Below are 15107 nucleotides of genomic sequence, written 5' to 3'. Positions count from 1 at the left end.
TTTCTCACGTTCTTCCTGGTGGTCTTGCTCACTTTCGCGGCCTTCCCCTTTCTTAGCTCCTCCTTATATGCATCATGCCCCTCACTGTACGGCGGTAGGGATCACTAGTCCTCTCCGGCGGCAGCGAGCTCGGCCTCAAGGTCTGCCTCGAGATCGTCCTCGTCAAAGTCGTCAACTCCGTTCGCCGCGACGTTGTCCGGTATGAGCGCAACGTCCTCCTCATCGCCAGTAACTTGAGGAGTAGGCAGGCTGCTCGACTCGTTATTGTCCTCGACGTTGGGAGTCCGTACTGAGCTCAACTTGGAAGCACCGCGGCTTTTGGCAATGCGTTGCTTCTTGGACAGTGCACTTCCACCTTCGTCGGAAGCCGTATCATCGTCCATGGCTTTCCTCTTGGTACCGCCACTGGCCGCATTCGCAGACTCTTGAGATGAGGGCAGGTCCTCGCCAGCATCGGTATCGCCACTACGGCTTTCCGTATCGGCATCCGAGCTGTCGTCGTCGCTTCCGAGGAACTCCTTCATCTCGTCATCGACACCTTCCCAGTCAAACGACTTCAAGCCGTCTATCGGGCTGACTTGACCGTCCTCAAACTCGAGCATCATGTTCTCTTCATCGCCATCCTGATCGCCTTCGTCTTCGTCCGAGGCATCATCATCTTCCTCGAGTACGCGTTGCTCGCCCGTTTCGTCAATAATTGTCAAGTGCGGCCGTGCATCATCGCCATCGGCGTCAGAAATTGTCTCCGCGTCGGTCGACTCGGACATGGCTAGCTGACGGCGGTCTGCTGGATGGACCTCGACCAGGTAGGGCGCTTCGTCGACACGCTGCCATTGACTGAGGCAATCAGACAGCCAATTTTGGCTGACAATCTTGATACTCGGGATCTTGGCTGCCTGTCTGACCTTCTGCGTCCGCGGGCGAGACGTCGAAATAACGAGATGGGTGACCTGCTTGGATACCCTGGTCGAAATTTGTGCGCCGAAGCTCATGGCTTGGATGCCAATCTCGGATTGCAAGACGTCGACGCCCAGGGGAACGAGGCCAGACAGGACAATCGTGGTGCCTTCAAGGGTCGCGGCCTTCATCGTATCGAGGACTTCGCCAACGTCTGGAACGGCATCAAGGTCGATGCCGTCGTCGCCCGTTTTCTTCCGCGGGGCAGACTGAGTAGGTGCAGCAGCGCGCTTCTCGTCGTATTCGGTGTAGAATTTGTGGTGTAATTGGGCAAGGTGTTGCTGTAGGTAATGCAGCTCAGCGTCGTCGTCGCGGAGGACTTGCGACCGATGTTGTACTGTCATGATATGCGCGCCATTTTCGGTCTCCTGTGTTACCTTTTCGTTTTGTTCGTCTTCTTTGTCAAGTGCCTCTTGCATGTGGAGCAGCGGCCTTTCCTTGATTTGCTGTTCCAACAGTTTCTCTTGCTCTCCGCTTTGTGCTTCCTGCAGGATCTTGTCGTCGCCGCTGCTCATCTTTACCAGCTCGTCAATGGCAGACACCTTGCCATTTGGTTGGTCGGCTGCTGACGCCCCGCTCGTCTGTGCTGCGCTTGTCGTGGCGGCTGGCGTTGGCTTCGCTTCGGGTTCCGGCGGTGCGGGCAGGATGTCCTGTCTCTTGGGGAGGAAACTCGAATTGATGTCACCGATACCCTTGAAGAAATCGTACGGCACAACCTTGATCAAGTTGGGGCGATTACTCGGCCACACATCTGCTCTGTCGTCGATAATGACCACCATGTTTGTGTTCACCGGGAATAACCGCTGGAGACTCTTTGAGATCATGCTGCCGTTCTCGTCACGGCTGATGACGCGGTTGCCAAAGAGCTTCTGCTGAGGATCGACGATCTTGGCAATGTTGAGAGCATATGCGCGTGTTCCCATTGTGTAGACGTGTAGCTCGTAAAGCTCGGCAACCTTCTCAAGGAACTCGGCGAGACCGGGCCGCATCTTGATGTAGTACCAGCAGCCGGATGTGACCATCCCTCGCGGGCCTTCATCGTTGAGCTGAAATTTCTTGACATCCTTGACAGCATTATAATTAGGATTTGACGGGTCCTCCATCCATTCGCCAACCGTAGGTTCGATACAGGCGTGGATAATGGTCTGGTCGAGATCGACAACTAGGCTCAGCTTCCGTTGTCGTAGCAGACGCTTCTGGGTATCGGACTCGGCACGCGCAGCCAGGTCGCCGCTGACCATGAGGCCGGTCTGATCGTGTGTCATGTTGATAGTGGCGCGCTGAGTATCGCGTTCGGCGGTGGCCCAGTTCACCTCGGTCATATCCTTTCCGCAGATGGCGCACAAGCCCTGGAACTGGATCTCGTGGGAGCAGGCCTCCTCGACCATCATACACGGGGCGTCGCGGGTGAATGTCATGCCCTCCTTGAGACGCCATTCTTTGAGTGTGCCTTCGGCCGGACTATCCCAGCCTACGACGGTTGTTTCCTCCTCTTGCCAGGTGTTGCCAGCGATGGGGTCGCCGACTTCGCGCATCCATTTGAAAGAGTACTCGAGCACGCTCTCCTGTTTTTGGACGGCGTCGCCGGGGCGCTTGAGGAGTTTTGTAATGGTAATCGGGTAGCGCAGTCTCGCGCCGAGTGAAAGTAGCTTGCCCATGATGACGGCAGGCTACTGGGAGGGTTTGATCTAAAAGTCTGTCGCGGTAGGAAAGGGCCAAGGTTAGCAAGGTGAGCTTTGAAACACGCGCGTGCGCGCAAGTGGATGAAGAACTGAAAGATGCAAATAAGGGTTTTTCCAAAGGAGACGTGACACGAGGCGCGGTAGGCGGCAGCGAAGAGAACCTTCAATGGCGTCTCGGAAATGGAGGGAGGAGGTGCGACGAACCTAATGAGACTCCCCCAGTAACAATCGGAGAAGGTGCCGGTGTAGTGGCCAATCCCATTGCCCCGAAGCTGATGAGGGGAGTGTTTGACGAATACGCAACAGATGGGGAAGCTCTGGAGCGTTGCGATGGGATGAGGTGGACAGATAGGTGTGAGATGGGTAAGTAAGGTAAGGTAAGGTAGCTAAGGTATGTAAAGCCGTCGCCGTGGTTGGTTGATGGTGGAGGATGGCAAGAGAGGGAAGAAGACGCGTGGGACGTCCGTATTCCTATTAGCCTTGGGTCTTGACTGCCTTTGCCTTAGTCGAGTATTCCTCGAGTCGTAGGCGCAATTGAGTTTTTGGTGACGTGATGCAATTGGACGGAATGCTGGATGTCGTCGCGCGAGATGTCCGTTTGGCTTGACGCGTGATATCCGTAACGTGCCCGTGGTGGGATGAAGTCGGAGCTGGTCTCGATGCGAGTCGCAATGGGAAGTCGAGCTGTGCTGCTGATGCTCTTACTCGCTTGGGGTTCGGGGGATGTGGAGGTTTTGGAGCTCGGGGATTTCGAGTGGAGGCGGGTAGGTCTGGACCGAACCGTGACGTACACCGCAAGCAGGGCAAGGTGAAGGCAAGGTGAGCCGTGAGACGGAGTGGGGTCGGCTGTCGGTGAGCACTGACCACTTGGGTAACTGTGGAGTGAGGTGGGGCCGGTCGGTCGGCCTTTTGCAGGAATGCTTTTCCGAAAGTAGCTTTTAGGCGGCGGGGAGGTCCCGTTGAGTGGAGCAATATTTACCGAGGACTGGCAGCGGGAACACTGAACGGTGTGCGTTGGTAGTGTTGGTGTTGGTGCTGATGGTCTTGGTGTGTACCTGTTCTGGCGGGATCAAGTACCTCGGGGTCTTCGGCAGTCCGCTGCTTTGCCAAGGCTTCGAGTGTTTGGTGATGGAACGTTGAGGTACAGCAGCAGATGCAAGTTGATCTGACTTTTACGTCTGTGTTGGAGATGATATCCAAGTCGAATACAGGTGATTTATGCACTCTCTCTGTAGCACCTTGCTTGTTGTAAGGTAGGTAGGTAGGTATCTGACAGACTGACAGAGCTGTGGTGTGATGGCCCTGGAGTGATACGATGCTGAGCAATATGTATCGAAGAGAGAAAAAGGTACAAGGCCTAATCTGTCGAGGTACAAGGTATAGTCGCTGGCGGAAGGGGGAAAAGGCAGCCTTTTTGGTATCCGTCGACCACTATCAGCCGGGCCACCCCCTTCTGAAAGAGTGGGATGCGATGGTCTATTTGTACCTGCTGTAGCACCCCAGCCTGCTCCTCCGTGATGCAGCGATGCAGCAATGCAATGCTCCTCTTCCTCCTTCTCCTCTTCCCGCTCATGGCGCCAGTCGGCTCCAACTGGTGGCCCCCTGGTGACCCCTGCATGAGAGCTTCACGAATCACCCACCCCCTTGTTCATTCCCCAACCCGTCTCTCACTCACCCTCACTCCCCTCTCACTCACCCTCACTCCCCTCTCACTCACAGTCTGTCACTCTGTTTACTGTGCCTCACACCCTGTGCAGTGTGCAGTGCATGAGGCCTCTCTCTTATCCCAGCTGTGAGCACCCAGATCAGATCCATCATCCCACCTCTGCCAGCCAGTCACAACTTTCTGCTCTTCATCATTGGGTTACAGTAGGAAGCCTCTTCAAACAAGCACAACCAACGATGAGTCACGTGAATACCGAGCAAGAAAGCTCTATTAAGTGAACTTGATGAGAAGAGTTCACAAACCTCATTGAATCTACCCTTCTCAAAGACTTTCAACATTACCTCAGCTATTCCCGTTCTCTGTCACGCGCCCTGAAAATAAGCTCCACTGAGTTTCTACCCAAGGCAGAGACCTGAGGGGCAAAATGCAGTGGTCAGCAAACACCAGTGACGGGACCACCTGCATCAGTGACTCCCTCTCCAAAGTGGCGTGAACTCGGCACCTCACATGAGCAGCAAACGCAGCCTCCCACCATCTAACCTTAACCTGCCTACCTCCCATTCTAGATCTGTTTTGTCTCCTGATTTCTTCCAGCTTGTCGACAAATCCCTCTCGTCCGGCCCTGATCCAGCAGCTGCTTTCAGCTCTTCTCTCTGCCGGCATTGCCTTGATGCTGCCACCCTTCTCTGCCTACCTAAGGTATGGGGAGATGCTCCAATAGTGTGATGATCCATGTAAATCGTGATGCAGGTCGATCAAGGTAGTGTAGAGCGGAGAGAGCTTCCCCCAGACTTTACCTGCTCTCTGATTCTGTGCATGAGACCTCCACCTAAGAGCATCAAACAGAACTCAACACATCAAAGTCATTGGGTCCTTACTTGTACGCTTCTATTAGGTCTGCAGCAAACACTGCTCTTGTTCGTCTGTAATTTCCAGACAAGAAATCTACTTCGTTACCAAGAAAAGTCATAATCGAGTATTAATGTACTCTCTATCCATGAGTATGGGTGCCGCGTTATCCCGTGTCCCGTGTCCCCAGTGCCGTTCTGATCACGCCACAACCCCGTAAGACCAGTCAGTCAATCGTTGACTATCCCCCATCTCCCACCCCAGACTCCGAACCAGGAAAGTAGCAACTCTTCCCCAGAATCCTCTAGCAAAGTCCGTTAAACGCCATGCCAGCCAATGTTCATTCATTTCCATCAGGTAACGTCCCAGAACCCCCAGCGCATTCCCATTCTGATACCCTAGCATCCACCTCAGATGCTGGCCTCGGTGTCGAGTCGTGTAGAGTACTGTCCCATAACGCCTCGTTGAGTAACTCCTGGTTGACCCCCTAGGCCACCGGTTGCTGCGAGGGCGAGGGTGACACGCGCATTACTCTGTTTCCCAGAGGCTTGTCCCCCGGAAGTCCGGGGAGTGCTCCCATCTCGGAGAGCTTCTTGGTCGTCATGTCCGGATCGGGCTCGTCGTTCCCTATAAACGTCCAGCTCTCCTCGGCCTCTTCGTCTTCGTCTTCTTCGGCATGCGCGTGCTTGCCTGCCTTTCTCTTGATCAAGCTCGTCGCGTACTCCATATCGCGGTACAGGCACTGAATCGCGTTTTCCACGCCGCGTTCCTATTGTTGTGTGAGTTGGTCATGAAGTTGAACACTTGGACCGGGAGTTATGACTTACGCTGCGAATCTGCTCTCCCAGCACGCGAGCCTTGACAATCATACGGTCGTTATGCGTAGCTTCCCAAAGCGCGCGAGCAAAAGAGACTGCACCCCATTTCTTCAGACAGATACCGACGCCAATATCCTCGACTCTGCCGCCAAAGAAGAATTGGTCACCAAAGAAGGGTCGAATGATGGTCGGAATACCAGCCCTCAAGCTAGCACCCGTCGTGCCGGATCCACCATGGTGGGCGGCTGCGTCAATCTGTGAAAACAGCCAGTCGTGAGGCGCACTCTTGATGACGAAAATCTCGGGCGGGATAACGGGCTCATCCTTTGCGCTCTCCGCCTCACCCTGCTTGGCCACACGATCCGACCAGCCTTTGGACAAGATGCAGCGCACATCGGCCTTTTGAACGGCGTCAATGACCTCTTGAGTCATCTTGGCCGTATCATTCACGATGATAGATCCGAAGCCGACGTACACGAGCTTCTTCTCGTCCGCTCTGGCCTTGGCGATGAAGTCGACAAGTTCCTGAGGCGGCTTGAAATCCGTACCCTCCTCCAAGAACCAGTAGCCGGTGACGCGAATCCAGTCCGAAAAGTCTAGAGGCGGTGCGACGACGTACTCGGAGAAGTTATAGAGGAAAGGAACCTTATTGGGCTGCATCTTCTCGAGGCTGGTGTTGGGCAGCTTGAGTGTGTTGTTGCGCCAGCGATTGACCTGATGAGCAGTCGCCTTCCAGAAAATGTTGTCAAACATAACATACGTCATGTAATTGTACGCACCACCCATCTTGTACTCGGGCATAACGAATGCATGAGGGTAGGCTCTGGTCCGGGTCCACGGCATGGTGAAGGCTCTGAAGTAGGGAATCGAGAGCTTCTCTGCAATGTGAATGCCCGCCATGGCACTAGGGCTCTCAATGAGGAGATCAGAGCCCTGGCAAGCCTCCCACGCTGAAACCAGCAACTCATCCAGCCATCCGCGGAACATGGAGTTGGCCTCGCGCAGGAAAGCCCAAGTGAACGTGCCGTTCTCGATGCAGAGTCTCATGAGCTCACCAGGATCACCGTCGACCTTTGCGAATTCGATACCGTGGCCCTCGATCCAGTCCTTGAACTCGGCGTGAGTAGCGATCCGAGGCTTATGGCCTTCTGCAATCAAGCCCTTGCACAGCGCAATGTACGGCTGAACGTCACCTCTAGAGCCGATCGTCAAGCAAGTGATCTTCATCGAGTGAGGAGGCTTAAAGTTGAGGAACGAGGCTTTGGGGTCGTCGAACAATATAGTCGGAGCATCGCTAACGCCTGAGCCTTCCTTCGGCAAGCGAAGTTCGTGGTCGTGGAACTCCTCGACTTGGCGAGCCTCCTTCAACGCGTCGCGCTCGGCCATGGCGTTCTCCTCCTCTTCCTTCTCGTCCAGGTCCAGGTCTCCCGACTCCTTCAGGTACCGTGTTGTCTCCAGGCTTTGCAACAGAGTGACAGCGCAATCGTCTCGGAGTTCGGCCTGGCCAAACTCGAAAAAGACCTCCTCGTGGCCACGAATGACAACCACCAAGCCAGAGTAGCCGAACCGGAAGCCCTTCTCCTTGTCCACGTTTTCAATATCCTTCAAGGGGAGAATGAGCTTGGTCCTCGTTCCAGGTAACAAGCTGCGGAAGCAGAAGGACTTGTCGCTGATGTAGATCTTGCCGTACAATGGCAAGACACGCAAGATGTAGCCGAAGTAGGTCGCTTGAAGCTTCTCCGTCTCGGGCAGCGCGAAGTGTGCGCGGAATCGATCCATGGAAGTCTGGATCTTGCCCTCTGCATCCTCGTATAGATCTTCATCGTCCGTCTTGATTTCAGGAGGAGCGTCGTAGTGCTTCCGGCCGCCTCGCCACATGCCCGACACCTTTTCGACGTAGCCCATTGACTCCGTTGCCAGCATAGAGCCCAACTTGCCACTAGTGCTGTTGAGATACTGGGCAAAGGCGCCCACACGCTGAAGAGGGAATGCGCCCATCTTGGTGATACTTTGCAGCGTAGGGGTCACGGGAGGTTTGTCGCCATCATTGATGGAACCTGTCGTTGCAGCATGCTGGCCACTGTATGCGGCCAATGCAGGTGGGCTCCTATTGTCGCGGCGCTGGTTCTTTTCGAGCTCTGTCCGGGAGGCAGAAGCTGAGCGTCGGACCGTGGGGTTCTGGAAGACGTCGCTGCCGCGCAATATTTGGCTTGCCGAGGGATCCTCGTTCGATGATGCCACCATGCCTGAATAGCTCGGATCTTCCATAGAAGACTGGACATAAGAGTCAGTAGAGCCCTGCTTGTGGGTCCCGTGACGAGAGTCGTCGAGACGGTTCCTGCTCATGGAGCGTCGGTTGCCGCTGAAGCTGCGCCGGGGCGAGGAATCGCGAATGATGGTCGACAGGTCCAAACTACGGCGGCGGAACCCCCTAAAAGCATCGAAACTAGCTCGCGCAGCATCCATGCTGGCGCGTGGGCTGAGAGCCGAGGGGCTGTGAGCAGACAGTGGTGACAGCGTCGCCTTGACAGCATCGGGCAGCTTGGTCGTCCTGAGCTTCGGCGGCGCGATGCGTCTACTTGCGCTCATGGAGCTGCGGGCTGAAGCTGGCACCGGCTGCTTGTCCTGCCTCTCCTGCTCCTCCTGAGCTTGCGCTGCCTTGAGGAGGGCCGCATCCTTTGCGCTAGACGATGCATCCTCGATGAGAATCTTGAGCACACTTATGGCGTCCTTGCCAAAGCTGAAAAAGGAGAAAAAGTATTCGTCAATGGCGTAGGTCTCGTCATTATCAATGACACGAATCTTGCAAGTATCGGCAAACTCGAGCATCTGGGTGTCCTCGATATCAATGACGTTCTCGATGGGCAGCGAGATTTTTACACTATCGCCCTCATTGTGAGAACGGAAGATGACTCTCTGCAGGCTCTTGGCCCATTCCTTGGCACTGGGAGCACTATCAGCGCGGAAGTGGTAGGTCCGGTGGTGAGTAACGACGGTAAATGTGAGGCCATCCTTATTATTGTTCACGCTGGCCGAGATACCGTAACGGAGGTCGATCTGGCCGCTTGGGAAGTAGACGTTGGAGGGGTCCTTGTAGTATGCTAGAACATCACCCTTGAGGCGGAACCAGTAGCGATTGTACTTTGGGTTGCGCTTGCCGCTCTTGGACAGATAGCCCGACTTGACGACCTCGTGCTGTTCTTCTGTCAGTATTAACTGTAGAAAGATGGGTTGTAGGTAAGTGGAGTACGCACCGCCTTCTTGGGTAGGTAGGCATAGAAGCAAATGTGCTTTGCCGTGATGTACATGTAGCCCTGGAGTAATACGCTCTGAAGCAACCAACAAGGGTATTCTGCTTGCGCATCAGCGAATTGCGCCTGTGGTCGACGGAGCATTGTTCATGTACATACCCTCAATGACAGCTTCGGGATGGTCAAACTCAAAGATATCCTGCAGACGGCGAGCCAAGGCAGTGGAGTTTGAATCGGCCGAGTCGCTGTAGTTCAGCTGGTCGCTAGACCGGCGGTCAACGTCGAAGCTGGGTCTTGCGGACATTTCGGCCTTTGCCTCGAGCATCCTGCTCATAACGGGGGCCAGGCGGTGGCCGTCTTGGTCATCGTCTTCTCTTGTATCATCGGCGGGTTGTGACGGAGAGGGCTCGGAGGTGTCGCTAGCTTCCTCGGAGGTGGGCTCCAGCTTGGAGGGCTCCTTCTTGGACTTGTGTCGTGGCAGACGTGGGAGCGCCGGTAGCGATCGGAGGAGCTTGGAACCGGAGATCTTGCGCCGGTGTTTCTCGGTCTTGGAAGAGGAATCCTTCTTGAGGACGGTCGTCTTTGACAAGTCGGAGTCGTTCTGGCGGCGCTGTTTGCGATGCAAGAGGTGGCCGATGCCGTGGGCCTTGTCGTCGCCACCATCCAACTTATCGGCACCGTGACGGCGTGTGGGTTCGTCTTCGTCGGCGCTCTCCTCGTCGCTCGATTCGAAGCGGTCGTGGAAGTCCACCCGTGAGCCGGCGGCAGCAATGAGACCGAAGATGGACTGGTTCATGTTCATAAACATGGGCGGGCCCTGCTGCGGTACCAAATCCTCCTCTCTGCTATCGTCGCCCTCCTTTAACCTCTCTGGTAACTCCATGGTCGGGGTCTGTGATTCGTGCCGCTTCTTCTGCAACTTCCTGCCGACGCGCTTCTTGACATCGTCCTCGCCAAAGCTAACGCTCGCAGCGCCAGCTTGAGCGGGCGACGCCATCGCTATCAGGGTATTTCTTCGGTCGGTCGGTCGGTCGGTCGGATACAGTCAAACGAGTAGTAGGTGGCAAGCTACCTTGGCGAGGTAGGGCTTTGGGTATGTTTACAATCTCTTTGTCCGGGCGGCACGGATGGTGGAGAGGCGGGGAAGGGCGAAAGCGAAGTAGACGACGCTGCGGCAGCGGAAGCGATGCACTGCGGAAAGGAGGGTGGGAGGGTGGAGGAAGAGTCGTCTGGCTATAGCGGGTTCATTCGGGCGATGACGATAAGGTTCGAGGTCGCGGGAGGGTTACGGACTAAAAGACGAGGCAGGCCGGGCCCAAAGTCTTATGACGATAAAGTACAGAGTGAATGGTCAGGTAAGGTGAGCAAGGTAGCGAAGTAAGCAAGGTGAGGTAAGAAGGGTATCCGTGGGTTGGGCCGTTGGTTTGGGATGAAGACGGAAAGGCAGCCAGAGAGACACGGCGACAACCTTGAAGAATGTACTGTGTAAGAGAGAGACAACAGAAGTTGAGGAGTGTGGCACAAAGACCAGAGTCAAAAGGGTTAGGTAAGGTAAGGCAGAGAAGGTAAGGTACTTTGCTCCTTGGGTACTTATTAGCTAGTAGTAGGTAGTACTCCGTACATAGAGAAGAAAGTGCAAAGCAATGAGAATGAGGCCTGCAGATTACTTACTAGGAAGTAGGCACCTCGCTGATCAGATAGGAAATGCAACAGTTGAACAAAGGTTATTGCTGCGCCTGAACCCCGGAAAAGACGGGGACTGGGATACAATTGTCGGATGGCTCAAATGGCAAGGGGAAAAAGGCGGCAATTCACAGCCATCTACGGAGTACTGAGTATGTACTAAGTAAGGTATTTGTTAGGCAGTTCGGTTCCGTTGCATTCACCCTTGAAGCTACCTCAAGTATTCATATGGTAAGTAGACAGTCGAGATAACCGGGAGCAGCCAGGCCTCTTCAGGTAGAATGAGAGTGTCTCGACAGAGAGTCAGAGACTCATTCTCTCACAGTCTCACTTGCTCCATTGTCTTTCGGAAGTGCACTAGCAGCACCTTAGCAGCAGCTGGACTCCCCCAAGTTCTGTGCGCAGCTGCACGCGATGCTGCGCCAAAAGTACGCGCATTTCCTCCTCTCTATCCGCAATGTATGTACCCGTACCTTGTGGACCTGGGATGCATGGGTTCTTTTCTCAGGGGTCCAGTCATTCCTCTCGTTTTCTCTCTGTTTACTTTCCCATTGGACCGGTGTCTTGGACGGAGTGGGTTCATCTTTGGTCGCTCCAATGTCTGATTGCATGAAGCTTGTGATGGCCCATGTAGGAGTGGCCCCTGCCTGTTTCTGCCTCTGCTTACCCAGTTGTCGTCTATGACTGGCCATAGACTAGGCAGGAAGGACATGTTGTATCTCATCTCCGCTTCTCGCTCCTCAGGTCTCTTTACAGATGTGAGAGTGAGATGAGCAGGATGAGAGATGAGAGGCAACAGAAGAAAGGAAAAGGAAAGGAAGGCGCCGTGGGGGCCCACAAGTACATACCTTAGGTACCTTACGAGTGACTGCAACCAAGTCCCCTGTGGATCCCGGACATATCCCACCCCTCTCATTGGCCTCAGATTAAGCTCTCTTATCGATAAGTCACTCCCATGACGCCAAAGTGCCCCATCCGGGTCCCATCACAAGATCTTGACAAAAGACATGGATTGCCATGTGAGCCGACCACTCCGGTCCAGCGCCGCCAGCCTGACCTCGCTCCCGCCAGACCCGAGGCACACAGTACTGTGTATAGTCTGCATCAGCAGATGAATATCGAGACCACTCATTATTCGCCTTCACAACACGTTGATATCTACTGTTCTGAGGCCAAACACAGTCCATAGCTGCCGTCACTCACGTAGGCTCAGACTCACACACAGACCCAAAATCAAGGTGAGAATGAGGGGACCAAGCCTAAAATGACATCAGCCCAGAGTGACCGCAAACGACACTCTCTGGCATGAGCATCTGCCCAAGCACTCAGATTCGCGTCGCGGGGGCATCCCAGATCTGCCCCATATCAAGTCCCCTCTTTTGTTGAGAGCCGCTCAAGCTTTGACTGAGAAAAACAACCAAACGGAGCAGAAACCAGTCAATGTCGTCAAATTTCAATGTTTATTGTTTGACAAGAGTTTTCATGAAAGATTCGCCATGGGCCTGTAGCCCTCACTTGAGGTGTTCTCCCTTGACAACAACATCATATTCATGTTAAATTTAGATGATTGCAAAATAGAAAATTAACCCAAACAAGTCGCATCCATATAAGCATCTTGATATTTCATTGCATCTTCATCGCAACGTACTTGTTCTCCATTGCGTCGTTTGCCTTGCTCGATAATTGCCTCTAAGCCTTACGCAGTGGGCTGAGGTCAACAACAATGCCACCACTGTATCTCACGTCTCACTTCAAATCCGACCTAAAAATCACTCAATTATTATACGAAAAGCTTCACTGCCATGGATCATGTGTTTCTTGCTTTCACTTCCTTCCTAATAGCTTCCAGCCTTCCAGCAACACTTGATCCCATTGAAGCGGTGCCAGAGATGAACCGCAGGCGTAGTCGCAAATGGCGGAACGCGATACTCTACCGCAGTGCTTGGGCTTGACAGCTTCCGTCATCCTCATGCAAGAATAACCCATGGAAATGGCTAGCAGCAGTCCGTCTTGAAGTAGTCACGACACCAACGTGCACGATCGCAGAGCTTGACTGAAGCCGAGACCCGGACCCGAAATGCCGGTCACCATCGCCGAATCCTACTGCGGGGGCGGGGCATCAACACCCGCGCGAGAGGGGGAGACGGGAAGTGACGACGTTGCGCAGTATATAGAACTCGATCCGTTTCTTGACATCGTTCCACATTTTCGCTGAGCACTGAGTGTCTGTCCTCCGTCTCAAACTTTTCATCACCGCTGTAAATCTCGGGCCTCCTCTCACTTTGAATACCACGGACCACCAAAGCGTATCGTAACGGTTTACCTCGAGATCTAGCCCAGCATGAGGTATCTCAGATCCCCTCACGCACTGCTCACCTTGCTCACCTTCTTAGCCTGTTTGGCGTAGGTGACTGCCTTTTTCTTTCTATCTCATGATGAAGAATCTCAAGGCTCGCAGGAACAACAAGCTACAATCACTAACTTCTGCCAGTCCCTCGTCGCAACAAAGCCCCCCCTTCAACGAGAGTAATCTCCCAGAAAACCGCACATCCGCCGCCTTCCCCCTCCCCGTTCCAACCCTCGACCTCGACTTCCGCATCGTCGTTGACCTCAACCCGCTCATCCCCGTCGGCGTTGGTCCGTTCGGTCAGCGGAACTGGATTTCCTTTTCCGGGGGCGCCTTCTCGGCCAAGTGGGGCACCGGCACTGTTGTCGCCGGCGGGCAGGACAGCCAGATTGTCGTCAACGAGACCCTCAGCACTGCCGTCGAGACGTCGTACCTGCTCAAGACGGATGACGAGACGCCGGCTTACATTACTGTAAAGACGACGGGGTGGCGGACTGGACCGAGGGAGGTCATGGAGAGGTTGTTTGATCCGGCTAGGGCGAATGATGTCAAGCCCTCCGAGTACAGCTTCCGGTTGAATGTCAAGATGGAGACGGGAGATGAGAGGTACAAGGATATCGTCAACACTGCCATGTGGGTTGGTAGTGGTGCTCGGCTGGGAGCCACGGTCATCTACGATGCTTACCGGGTGGTTTAAGGCGCAAGTGAGTTCTGAGCAGCATGAAGACGATCAACAATACAACTTTTCCATCAAGGAGGTCCGTTTGATATGCCTTCATTTGTAGACATATAACGCATGATCAACTATTTATACTTGTAGAGGATTTTGTCGTGGTGGTAACTGACACAAAGCAATTTGCTCAATGTAGCTTCAAATTAGAACCTACGTGAAGTACACGGGAAAAATCGATACAACGCCAATTTACGTCTGAGATATGTTTTAATGGGCAAGAATCGTCTCAAGTACAATAGAATTCATCTTCATACTTGTAAACTACAGACAATTCTTGAAAACCAGATACTAGCGATGACCCAGGCTCCTACTCACCATTCCGAAGTTTCACAAATAATCACGCAGTGGAAAGCCAAAGGCTGGCTGGACAAGTCACCATTCCAACTTCAATCAGGCTCTGAGATCCGTCTTGAATTCCATAATACCAGAAACAAGACTTCCGTGCATTGATAAGAGGAAGTATGATGAAGGCCGCGAAAGGAAGCAGACCTCTGCCAACTACGTCCCGCAGCAGCATGACTGATCACTTGTTGAAACTGCACGACCAACCTGAGTACTAAGGCCCATTATAGAAGACTGATCAAGACCAAGGATAAAGTCTGTTGGGTATACTGTGGGCCTCCTGATACCTCTCCCCACAGGATCGTAGTGCCTACCACCTTCGTAGGTAGCAAGCAGCGAATGCTTGAAACAGTGGCCATGTCCCACCCAAGACAGCTTCACCCATCCAGTACTTCATCCAGACGGGCTGTTTTCCATATTATTTTCGACAATTCGCCTTTTGTTTCCTTGTGTCTTCAACGATAATGAGATACGGGTGTGTATTGCTTTCACTCCTGGGCTGTCACATCATGACACAAATGGGTACTGCGGGTATGCACCTTTATGGCGGGCAGGCAGTCTGTTCAACGGCAAACGGTCACCAGTCAAAGCAATGTAAACAAAAACTCTTTTATCCAATTCTTTTTCCCGAAATGCCCCAGCGTTATCCAAACAACACCTGGCCGAGATCTTATAGACGGTTTCCAAGCCGCATAACAGCGTTCAGGACTACCCTGACCACCGTAACCGCATAGGGCTGACGGCGTCTGCCTATATACTGGATCGTAGACAAGCTCAAG

The 15107-nt window shown here is 53.7% G+C and overlaps 4 protein-coding genes across 4 annotated transcripts; 1 reads left to right on the top strand and 3 right to left on the bottom strand.

The window, feature by feature from the left end:
• Positions 1-104: 104 nt before the first annotated feature.
• On the bottom strand, positions 105-2615 carry CTAM01_08692 (FCP1-like phosphatase; the record flags this gene model as incomplete). Its single annotated transcript, XM_060524712.1, has 1 exon — positions 105-2615. One exon carries the CDS (start codon positions 2613-2615, stop codon positions 105-107), a length of 2511 nt encoding a protein of 836 aa, XP_060380659.1.
• A 526-nt stretch (positions 2616-3141) lies between these two features.
• On the bottom strand, positions 3142-3471 carry CTAM01_08691 (uncharacterized protein; the record flags this gene model as incomplete). Its single annotated transcript, XM_060524711.1, has 1 exon — positions 3142-3471. A coding segment is annotated over one exon (330 nt), but the record flags the coding sequence as incomplete, so codon positions are not given.
• Positions 3472-5641: 2170 nt separating this feature from the next.
• CTAM01_08690 (glycosyltransferase family 28 domain-containing protein) lies at positions 5642-10220 on the bottom strand (the record flags this gene model as incomplete). Its single annotated transcript, XM_060524710.1, has 4 exons — positions 5642-5923; positions 5982-9167; positions 9227-9324; positions 9383-10220. The coding sequence occupies 4 exons, from the start codon at positions 10218-10220 to the stop codon at positions 5642-5644; spliced, it is 4404 nt and encodes a 1467-aa protein (XP_060380657.1).
• Positions 10221-12983: 2763 nt separating this feature from the next.
• CTAM01_08689 (uncharacterized protein) lies at positions 12984-13950 on the top strand (the record flags this gene model as incomplete). Its single annotated transcript, XM_060524709.1, has 2 exons — positions 12984-13072; positions 13398-13950. 2 exons carry the CDS (start codon positions 12984-12986, stop codon positions 13948-13950), a joined length of 642 nt encoding a protein of 213 aa, XP_060380656.1.
• Between the last annotated feature and the right edge of the window lie 1157 nt (positions 13951-15107).

Source organism: Colletotrichum tamarilloi, assembly GCF_030869305.1.
Source record: "Colletotrichum tamarilloi strain Tom-12 chromosome Unknown Scaffold_31.1, whole genome shotgun sequence".
NCBI classification, from domain to species: Eukaryota; Fungi; Ascomycota; class Sordariomycetes; order Glomerellales; family Glomerellaceae; genus Colletotrichum; species Colletotrichum tamarilloi.
Note: the sequence above shows the minus strand (reverse complement) of the source record. Positions and strands in the feature narration are given on the sequence as shown.